Below are 12,123 nucleotides of genomic sequence, written 5' to 3' on the forward strand. Positions count from 1 at the left end.
CTCATTTAGTCACCATCGGGCCTCAGCTCCAAGAAAATAAAGGCTGAGCTGTCCCATCACTACTAATGTGTTGCCAACACCAGCCCACGGAAGAGCTTATCTGACTCCCATTCTCACATTTAATTAAAGGCAAGAAGAGAATCTCGAGGTAGCCAAACCCTCTTAGAGCATTTTATGTAATTTGTAATGGAAATTTGAAACGATAACAAATGGAGAACATTCTGCTTAGTTTGTGAAGAGAAAGCAAAGCACTTAGCAGGCATCGATTACGGTGTGTCCTCTCGGAAAGAGTGCATTTGGCATTAGAGTCATTACATCAGGTAGAGGGTCCAGACTGACTTTCTGGATTGTGTCTTCCCAGTGATACTGATTAATAAACAGAGCACATACGGAAGATTATCTAGTGGGTCATCCAAGGTTTTACTCCTCCTGGAAAATGTTTTTTGAACACTTGAACATATCTGAGTGTGTGTGTTTTGATCAAATCCTTTTTGATCTCCTTTCTAGCAATCTGCATTCTTCCCTGTCTGAACGGCGGTCGCTGTGTGGCACCTTATCAGTGTGACTGTCCATCTGGCTGGACAGGGTCCCGCTGTCACACAGGTAGGCCTCCTCTCATGGTTTGTTTTCTTGGTGACTTGACTCCGTGAAGCCCTAGAGGACACTGATGAGTGTGACTTAGATTCAGAGGTGGCAGCAAAACAAAAGGGTATCAGAATTTCTCAAGAATTCCTCAAGGGACTTCCGTGGTGGTCCAGTGGTTAAGATTCCACGCTTCCAATGCAGGGGTCATGGGTTCAATCCCTGGTCGGGGAACTAAGATCCCGCATGCCGCATGGGATCTTGGTTGAAAAGATCCTATATATATATATATATAAAATTCCTCAAGGTGGTCCCTTGAATGGTGGTCTCAATGCTGAACCTATGGCTGCCTCAGAGACACCTCTTGGGGTCGTGTGACAAAAAAGAGCATCTGAGTCGACTCAGTTGTCGGCCTTCTTCATGTCATTTGCTCTATTTTGCAGAATGTAGAGGAAACATAATGCGGAAGTTTGGAAGAATATTTATTTTAATCTCTATGAAGCTAAATCACTAAATTCGCAGTACCTATCTAGAAAGAACAAGGCTCTAAATAAATACAATTTAAGTTAAAGTGAAAAAACTCAACAAGAGATGGTTCCTTATCATGGAAGACAGTAACAAACTGTTGTTGATTTGTTGGTGACAAACATGTCCCCTTAGTAACCCTTGTCTATCTCAAATACGGGCATTTATCCCACTGTACTTTGATATCTGTTTAATTGCTCGGTTATTGATCTTTCCCTGCCCTCACTAGATTATATGCCACCTGAGGGCAGGGATATTCCTTTGTGATCTTTATATCTTCAGTACCTAGCGTAGTGCCTGCATATGATAGGATTTTCAGTAATTGTCTAATAAATCAATCAGTTTAAAATGATAGATTTTTTTACCTTTTTAATGTCCTAATTTTCAGGCAACTATTAAAAGCAAAGAACTTGCTATATTTATTTAACACTCCACTATTCCTCCTGGAAATAATATGTATACCACCTCCTAGTGAGGTTAATTGTAAAGTAGAAGAGGCTAGCTGACACCAGAGCTTGTCATGAGCTCTGAGGCTGGGGTGACCATATAATTTAGCCTCCAGACTGGGACGTTTTTGAGAATGAAAGGGGCACTATTAATAAGTAAGCCAGGGAAATGGTAGTGAAAGGCAAAATCAGATGTTTATCCACCCCACATAAAGCCAAAAGTGAGGCATCCATGAGTGTAGAAAAGGAAAAATGTGATACCGGAGGCTAAATTTGAAGCTTTTATTTGAAACTCTTACAGCAATCTATTTGGTATTTCTTTATTACAAATCAACCTTGGTATTTATCTATATTTCTCATGCATACAAAATTGAACCTACCTGCAAACCAGCCTTGCCCTTTCCCAGGCATCTTCTCTCTGCAGGTGGTGGCGTTCATGCTTCCAGATGGAGACATCCTCCACTCTCCCTCCCCTTCATCTGAGATTACCAGTGTCAGCACTCCTTCTGTTCCTTCCTGCACAGTATCTCTTGCATCTTACTCTATCCCCACTATCACCAGCTAGTAAAAGACCTCTCCTTTGGATCACCGCCAGAGTCTGCTACTTGACCTTCCCATCTCCTTTTCCAAAACAACACCATTACACACTACCTTGGGCATGAATTGCCCTTTTTAAGAACCTAAGATGGTTGCCTGTTGTCTTCACATCCAGCCCAAATTCTTCTGACTCTCAGACTGGCGTCAGCACACCTGATACACCTTACTTCCCATCCTGCCAGTCACATCCTGTCCCCTGCAGGTGTGGCTTCCTTTACCTACTGGAACTTGACCCAACCTCCAAAGCCCTGCCTAAGTTTCCTCTTGTCCCAAAACTTGCTCTCTACCACGATAATCTATCTTCTAACATCCCATGTCTATAGATATTACACAATTAGCTAGAACCATGCCATTTAAAGCTCAGTTGATCTGATTTATTTGTATTTCTTTTAGCTCCTTAGCTCCCTAACTGACATTAAGCACCTTAATGACATGAGCTGTATAGTCTTTTTTTTCAATCTTGCTGCAGCTACCTCAGCCCATATCCCACTTATACCCACTAAGTATTGATATTAAATATACAAAAGTATATAAAACAGGAGCTCCTGCCCTCCAGAATCCAATGTAGAAAATAAGAAGGGATACAGAGTGGCCTATAAGTAGGTGACTAGAGGACAACAGTGAAGATGGGTAAACTACCCAAGTGCAGACATTCAGAAAAGGCTTTCCAAGCACAGAATCAAAGGAAGAGGAGTCACCAGGAGGAGCTCGTTCTAGCCAAAGGCGTAGAAGTGCAGCACAAATGTGATCAGCAAAATAGAGCTGAAGCCACCGAGGCAGTGGAGGGGTGTGGCTGGAAATGAAGCTGTAAAGATGGGCAGAGCCAGACTAGGAAGCGCGTCGCATGCCAAGTTCAAGATGCTGGATTATGTCTTCTGAGCCACTAAAGGGTCTTAAGCAGGAAAATCATGTGATCAGATTTTCTTTTTGAAAAATGATTTTGGCATCAGTATGGAGAAGGGCAGAAAGCAAGACTTAAATTAGGGAGACTTGTTAGGGAGTTATCAAAGCAGAATTGGCAAGAGGTTATGAAGTCTAGAGAAATGAGGACGACCAAAAAGGATGGATTGGAGAGAAGTTAGGGAGATGAGTCAACACTACTTGTATTATTATAGATGTATTGTAGGAGGAAAGGTCTGAAGGGAGTCAAGACTGATATTTCCAGTTTGGGCCCCTGAGAGGAAGGCGGTGCCACTTCTACCCTTGAGATAGAGAACCCAAGAGGAACAGGTTTGAAGGTACAGAAAAGGAGTTAAGTAAGTAAGGACATGCTGAGTTTGAGAGGCCAGTGGAACATAAAAGGGAGAGGTCTGACAGGCAATTAGATGATGGTTTAGGGTCCCAGAAGACTCATCTACATTGAAGATAGAAATATGTCAGTCATCATTGGAAAACATTTATGGGGGAGAAAAAATAAGTCTTTGCAGAAGACACGTAGTGTGAGAAGGTGGCCCAGAATAGAACGTTGGGGGCACCCATGTTATAGGGAAGGAGGAAAGTGTTAGGCTTTTAGACAGAGAAGTGAAAATAATAAAAAAAAATTGTTAGTACAGTCAGGTACCACTAAATCATCATGCTCTTGAAAAAGAGTAATTTTTTTATATACATTAGCAAGCAGTTATGGAGAATTAGTTGTGGATGATTGGGTTTTATTTTTGCTATTTTTAATCCTGCTTTATTTCATAATTTCCTTTTTGTTATATTGCAAATACGCTCATTCTGTTAGCTCGCTCGTCAAGAAAGCTAAGGGCAAAGATTGGTGTTTTCCCTCTTGTCCTCTCTCTGTGCTTATCCAGTGCCTGGATTGCTGACGTTTTCCCCATATTTTATGAATGAGTGATTAGAGAAGTGACATTTCTTTATCTCTCACCGAAGACGAGTTTTTCCTCTGGGGAAACCTGCCCTTTCCAAGCTATAATGAGGCTGAAATCATGAGACTTAAATGTGTCTCGTTTCCAGCTTCCTCCCAACAGACATTTTATTTTTTCTTTGATAAGTTAAACTGACTGGTCTTCATCAGTTTTTAGTGTCCTTAGGTTTTTTAACAGATAGATTCATGCAGATGAAGTGTTTGACTCTGAGACTAAGGACTTGTGAGAAAGTTGTCTGCGTAGTAAATCTCTGGGTGTTCACTCAGGGTTTCACCTGTGGCTAATTTTTAACTCTACCCCAGGTTCTGTAATTCCAATGGTAAAAGCCATGAAATACATTTCCTAGCAAACACAAAGGGCTTTTGAATCATCTGTCATGTTAGACAATCTGCGTGCCTGATCTGTTGTCGTAAGAGTTGATGTCTGATGTAATGACTTCCTCGGTCATAGAGTTCAGTGCTGGCTCCCTCCAGAGACTTACAGTCTCATCGAGTATTTGAATAATTTACAGTTCAAAACAGTATGTGTCAAACTGGTTGAACAAATAAAAAGATTAAAGAGAAAAATCAGTCGACTGAGTTATCAGCAAAGGTTTCAGTATGTAGGTAGAACTTAACCTGGGGCTGAAATATGAAAATGGACTCGGTTGGAAGGAAAAAGGGAGGGGGTACCACATAATGACATGAGGTTGAGCAAAGTAGCAGGATGCAGTCCATGAGGAATGGTGGCGGCTGGAGCAAAAAGAGTCAAATCTTATTCTGCCTGCCTTCATGGGCATCTTCAGAATTGCTCAGTATTCATTAAATAAATACATGAATTTCTCATCCCAGCTGTTTGCCAGTCTCCCTGCTTAAATGGTGGAAAATGCGTAAGACCAAACCGATGCCATTGTCTCTCGGCTTGGACAGGACATGACTGTTCCAGGTAAGACAACCAAAAACTACTATTTATCTGTAACTTAATTAAGGAGACTGAAATTCAAGTTAGTTAAATTGTCTCAAGAGCCAGAAGGTACCTCTAGTTTGAATGTAAGCATTTTGTATCCAAAACTATCCATTTTGAGATATTCCCTAAATTTGAACTAAAACCAAACAAAGAAGTATTAGTTAAGGATTGACAAATAAAACAATGATTTCTCAAAAACACATATGTGTTACAGCACATATACTAAAATTGGAACAACACAGAGAAGATTAGCATAGCCCCTGCATAAGGAGGACTTGCAAATTTGTGAAGTGTTCCATATTCCCCCCCACCCCGCAAAAAAAGGAAAAAGCGTTAATTAAACAAATAAATTAACTGCCTTCTTGAACAGAAGATTTCACCCTTCATATGCAAGGATGCAAATAAATAACAAACTCAATATGTTTTATTGATGTTCATTTCTACTCCTGTTTATAATAAAAAATAGAATTGAAATTGATGATAAGGAATGTTTATTTTTAAAGTCAAAATTTTTGTTTCATATTTTTTATGGTATATATAGTCAGTATTTAATGGACTACAAGAAAATTTATGTAAAAATATGTTCTAGCAATTGGTTTCTCATTGCTAACCAGATAAATATAGTTGAGAAAAGATTATCACAAAAATAAATCAAAGGAGAAATAGTTTGAAATAATTTTTAAAAAATAATAATTTAAACTTTTTTATTGAGGTGTAATGGACATACAACATTATATTAGTTTAGTATATTAGTACAACATAGTGATTCAATATTTGTATGTATATATTGCACAGTGATCACCGCAATAAATCTAGTTATCTATGTAAGTCCATGTACATAGTTATAAAATTTTTTTCTTGTCATGAGAACCTTTAAGATCTACTGTCTTAGCAACATCAAATGTGCTATACAGCATTATTAATTATAATTGCCATGTTATACATTACATCCCCATGACATTTATTTTATAACTGGAAGTTTGTACCTTTTGACTCCTTTCACCCATTTTGCTCACCCGCTACCCCCACCGCTACCTCTGGCGACCACCCACCTGTTCTGTGTATCTATAAGTTTGGTTTGGATTTTGGTTTTAAATTCTACATACAAGCAAGATCATACGGTATTTGTCTTTCTTTGACTCATTTCACTTAGTATAATGCCCTCGAGGTCCATCCATGTTGTCAGAGTTGGCAAGATTTCATTCTTTTTATGGCTTAATAATATTCCATTGTGGTGTGTAGGTGTGTGTGTACACACACACATATTTTCTTTATCCATTTATCCATTGATGGACACTTAGGTTGTTTCCATGTCTTGACTATTGTAAATAATGCTGAAATGAACACGGGGGTGCAGATATCTTTTAGAGTTAGTGTTTTTGTTTTCTTCAGTTAAATACCCAGAAGTGGAATTGCAGGATCATATGGTAGTTTTATTCTAAATTTTTTGAGGACCCTCCATACTGTTTTCTACAGTGGCTGTACCAATTTACATTCCCACCAGTAGTGCACAAGGGTTTCCTTTTCTCTACATCCTCAACAATGCTTGTTATTTCTTGTCTTTTTGATAATAGCCATTCTAATAGGTGTGAGATGATGTCTAATTGTAGTTTTAATTTGTGTTTCCCGATGATTGGGGATGTTGAGCATCTTTTCATGTACCTACCTGTTGGCCTTCTGTGTGTCTTCTATGGAAAAATGTCTGTTTGGGTCCTCTGCCCATTCTTTAATCAGATGGAGATTTTTTTGCTCTTGAGTTGTATGACTTCTTTATATTTTTTGGATGTTAACCCCTTACAAGACATATGGTTGGCAAATATTTTCTCCCGTTCAGTAGATTGCCTTTTCATTTTGCTGATGCTTTTCTGTGCTGTGCAAAATCTTTTTAGTTGGATGTAGTCCCACTTGTTTATTTTTGCTTCTGTTGCCTTTGTTTTTGGTGTCAAATCCAAAAAAAATCATACCAAGGCTGACGTCAAGGAGCCTACCACCTATGTTTTCTTCTAGGAGTTTTAAGGTTTCAAGTCTTACATTCAAATCTTTAATTCATTTTGAGTTGACTTTTGTGTATGGTGTAAGATAATGGTCTACTTTCATCCTTTTGCACGTGGCTGTCCAGTTTTCCCAGTACCATTTATCGAAGAGACTGTCCTTTCCCCGTTGTATATTCTTCGCTCTTTTGTTGTAAGTTAACTGACCATATACGTGTGGATTTATTTCTGGGTTCTCTATTCTGTTTCATTGATCTATGCATCTGTTTTTATGCCAGTAAATACCATTCTGATTACATATTGCATCATACCATTGACAAAATATTTTCAATATTAAAACATTGTCCTCACAAATATTGCAATGTTGGAACATCACCAGCTCTATTTTAAAACTTTTAATATACATCATTGTTTTACATCACTTAGATTTGTATTTTGTATATTTACTTCCATCTTATAGGTATCATTAAAAACAAATGGATATTTCCATATTGATTTTTAAAAGTTAACTGAAAAGAGTTTTTATTTTTCCATGTCCTTTTATTTCATTTCAATTGGAATATCAAAGTCAACTTGCAAAGACAAAAATCTATCTAAATACAAACTTAGTTAACAAAAAAATCTGTCTCATGCCCATGAATTTCTTCATATCACCTCAAACATATGCCATCTCTGCAGAGAAAAAAAAAAAACTGAACCCAAAAGGACAGATTTGGATTGTACAAGTATATTTAGAAGTTTCCAAGATAAAGATGATCTTTTTACCTGAGAGCAGAGTCGAAAGAGCTTGAAGTCAAACTGGAGAGAATTGCTGGGGAAAAAGAGAGCAAAGAATAGAAGAGAGAGAGAGAGAAAATAAAAGGAGTAAGAATGACAGTGACTCAAAAAGGAACAGGAAGTATTTGTAACATTCTTATAATTTTAGACTTTATGTTTCAACTACTTCATTTTACAGATAAGAAAAGGAAACTTTTCTGTTTGCATGATTCCCTAATATCAAAATACAGTTGACCCTTGAACAACATGGATTTGTTTACCTGTATGCAGACTTTTTGCAGTAAATCCACAGTACAGTGCACACGATCTGGTTGACTCTGTGGATACAGAGCCACAACAGCAGAGGACTGACCAAATGTAAAGTTGTACACCAATTTTTGACTGCTGAGAGAGTCAGCGCCCCTAACCCCGACATTGTTCAAGGGTCAAAGGAGCTTTTTCTTGACCAGGGGAAGGGTAGTTATCAGCTTATGTTAAAATACTGTCTATTAATAAAGATAACACAATCTTCTAGATTTTTTTATGCAAAAGGTTGATAAAGGAATCCAAAAAAATGATGGCAAATTCACCTCAGAGGCATTTCCCACATTCAAGGAAAGGTCAACCCAGAGGCTTCAGTAGCCCCCCTGCCCCTCCTTATGCTGTGATGGGTTTTTCTAGGAGACCTGAATTAGCTAGGACTCTCTTACTGCAACTCTAACTGGCTTAAGCAAAGAAAGGAATCTGTTATCACAATAATGGGATCGTGTATGGAACCCAAAGACGTGGGTTGGCTCAGCATCAGGACGACCAGACTGAGTTCTTGAAAGCCATCTGAAGTCTCTCACCTCCCGTCTCACCTCCTCTCTCCAGCATCTTCTCCATGACTCTCTTGCTGCAGAGTGCTTTCCTCTGCTGTTCAGTTCGCATGGAAGGACAGAACTGCTTATATAGCCCACATTTTACCTGTCACACTCCAGCATCTACAGAAATAGTGTGCTGACCCAGTTTAAAAATCCAGGAGAAGAACTCATGAGTCCAGATTGATTCAAGGGCCCACCATAGATCGATCAGTCAATGGTGATCCTAGGTTAGGTCATGTTATACTAACGTGAAAAGTCATTTTGCTAAAACTTTTACCATACCTTTGGGTAAAGGGCAGAAGAGACTGGCAATTCACTGAAGAAAGAAAAGTGGAGTATAATTCCCTGAAATGGGATGGGGAGAAAGCTTTTCTGAGAAATCAAAATAATAAATGTTTACAAATAATATTTATTTCCTTCTCTCCCACGAGATTGAGTGCCTTAAAGATTGTCTCCCTCATACTTAGTATAGGAACAAAAATTGATGGTCAATCAGTGCTGGTTGACAGAGCAGTTTCTGGGCATCTGTGACAGCTGGTGGAGAAACACCCTGTGGCATTCATTAAATCCCTCAACCTGCATCCTTCTCTGATGATGAATAAGACTGACCCAGTATTCTTCCTAGATAGCTCAATCCTTAAGGAAGAGACTGTTTCCTCTGATCTCTGTATGCAGAAAATGAATCCTAAACAGATGCCATAAATAAAAACCATAGACGGGGGCTTCCCTGGTTGCGCAGTGGTTAAGAATCCACCTGCCAATTCAGGAGACACGGGTTCGAGCCCTGGTCCGGGAAGATCCCACATGCCGCGGAGCAACTAAGCCCGTGCGCCGCAACTACTGAGCCTGCGCTCTAGAGCCCACGAGCCACAACTACTGAGCCCGCGTGCCACAACTACTGAAGCCCGCACACCACAACAACTGAAGCCCGCGCACCTAGAGCCCATGTTCTGCAACAAGAGAAGCCACCACAATGAGAAGCCCGCGCACCACAACAAAGAGTAGACCCCGCTCGCCACAACTAGAGAAAGCCCACACACAGCAATGAAGACCCAACGCAACCAAAAATAAATTTAAAATTTTATGAAAAAAAAAAATAACACCCACAGACGGTTCACGCTGTAAGAGACCTTCAGATTCACCAAGTCCAAACCCCTCATTGTACAGATGAGCAGATTATCAAACAGGAAACTAGTGACAGAGCCAGGACTAAAACTCCAGTGTGCTGATTCTCACATCTTTTCATATGTTAGCGCTTTTCCTCCGTGTCCCTTTGTTTTCTCAAGGAATGGCCCCCATCCATCCAAACAACATCACAGATGATGCCCAGGTATCTGAGACTTTCATTTGCGTTTTAATCAGCCCCCAAATAGCTGTTCCCCCTTCAATTCAGTCTTTTCTGTTGAATCTCTTTTTGTTGTTGTTGTTCCAGGAAAAGGAGGACTGGCTTTTAACCACTGCACAACCAACCAGCTCTCCTAAAATGCAGGATCATCTCTTCCTGGCAGTCCTGGACATCCCAGAACTTACACAAAGACATTCCAACACGGTGCTGGGTCTTGTCTTGTTTTAATCAACTTGTTACTTTTGGTTTACCTTTTTATTTTGTGTTATATTTTGTTATTTCTTGTGACATACTTTCTTTTTTTAAATATGCCTGTATTTTCTATATAAAAATATATTAAATAGATGCTGCTCCACTCTCACAAAATGTACATATTCTCCTGTCTATGGGGAAAGTTCCTGGTACACATTTTTATTCAGTTACTTAAAATGATTTTTCAATTAAAATATATTTTGCTACTAAATAATGTTTTGCTGGATAGTGCCATTTTGTGAGGTGGCCCGGGAATAATGAAGAGGATTCATGATCTATGCCACTAGCATATTATGGGATTCCACGCAGTGTACTGAGAAATTACAATAAAGGAGACCCCTTCATGCTATTTCCATCTTCTCTACCATATGTGTAACAGTAAAGGTTTCCTTTTATTTAATCGGAAAGTAACTATTGGACCTACTACCCTCCACACAAAACGCTGTCCTGGTGCTCAGGGCAGCCTGGCTAATTCCTTCACCAACATTTGGAAAGCTATAGGCATCAACTTAGTGGATGGGGGAAAAAAGCATAATGACCATGGTTCACAAGATAAAGTGCTCCCCTTCCTTCTCACAGCTGGAATAAGAAATGCAAGTACTGGAAGATCACTGCCTTGGGAGAAAGGAGATTGGAATAAAAGAACAGGGAAAGGGAAGGAAAAAGGCAAATGAGGAAAATTCCCAGACCTGTGCTCCTGGCTCCACCTGCAAAGAAAGAATTGAGTTTGCCCAAGGCAGAGCTGAGCTGCTTCTCAGACTCCGCTGCTTCCCCTAACTCCATCACTATCCTTCTACCAGGATAAAGACCTCCTCAGGCTTCTGGGGGGAAAAAAAAGCCAGAACACTAGATTTTGTTTCAAGTAGGAAAATCCCAATCAACTCACCTCCATCCTCTGGGAGAACTGCTTCCACATAGGGCACGGGGGCACACTGTAGCACTCTGAAGAAACACAGGAACAATGAAAAAGATCTTGATTGTCCGAGTGGTTCTCTTCACCGCCTTCACTTCCCTCAGCCATTGAGTCCGCTTCCTTCTTTCTTCTGGCATTCACTCTTTTGACCAATCTTCCATGCTTATGAGTATTCCTTTTATTTAATTTATACCCCATCAACTTCCAAATTATATTGATTTTTGTCATTTATAATCATAAAACTATAAAATAAAGCTCAAAATCTAAATAATAAAAAGAAAGATGGTACCAGAAATTTTTAGCTAGGAAAAGCTACTGCAGTTGAAAACAAAACACAGTTCTGAAAGTGTACCTACTACGTAGAATTTGTATTGGGTTACTCTGAATAGATTAAAAGATCTATACTGCACAGTAAGTCAAATTAGTTGCATTATGCAGACAGAATAAGGAAGTAAAGCACCATACGAGTGAGGTTTGCAAATGATATGAGGTTCTACATATCTAGAAATGTGATTCACAGGGAAATAATACTAAAAGTAGTTGAAGAATTTTTTTAATTTTATTGAAGTATAGTTGATTTACAATCTTGTGCAAATTTCTGCTGCACAGCAAAGTGATTCAGTTTTATATATATATACATATATATGTATATATTCTTTTTCATATTCTTTTCCATTATGGGTTATTACAGGATATTGAATATAGTTCCCTGTGCTATACAGTAGGACCTTGTCGTTTATCCATTCTATATATAATAGTTTGCATCTGTTACCCCAAACTCCCAATCCATCCCTCCCCCACACCCCCTCCCCTTTGGCAACCACAAGTCTGTTCGCTATGTCAGTGAGTCTGTTTCTGTTCATTTGTGTCATATTTTAGATTTTGCATATAAGTGATATGTGATATTTGTCTTTCTTTGTCTGACTTCAGTTAGTATGATAAGTATGATAATCTCTAGGTTCATCCATGTTGCTGCAAGGGCATTATCTCATTTTTATGGCTGAGTAGTATTCCATTGTACATATACCACATCTTCT

At 39.1% G+C, this 12,123-nt stretch overlaps 1 protein-coding gene across 1 annotated transcript in view; it reads left to right on the plus strand.

Annotated features, from left to right (window-relative positions):
* The window catches only part of SVEP1 (sushi, von Willebrand factor type A, EGF and pentraxin domain containing 1), a gene marked incomplete at its 3' end in the record, with an annotated part of 178,436 nt that extends 173,487 nt beyond the window's left edge, over positions 1–4,949 (plus strand). Inside the window, exons 46-47 of the mRNA XM_082842808.1 lie at positions 508–603; positions 4,852–4,949. Coding sequence (XP_082698934.1) covers positions 508–603; positions 4,852–4,949 — 194 coding nt within the window. The remainder of the gene's footprint in view (positions 1–507; positions 604–4,851) is intronic.
* Between the last annotated feature and the right edge of the window lie 7,174 nt (positions 4,950–12,123).

This window comes from Leucopleurus acutus (genome assembly GCF_964270905.1).
Source record: "Leucopleurus acutus genome assembly, chromosome: 7".
NCBI classification, from domain to species: Eukaryota; Metazoa; Chordata; class Mammalia; order Artiodactyla; family Delphinidae; genus Leucopleurus; species Leucopleurus acutus.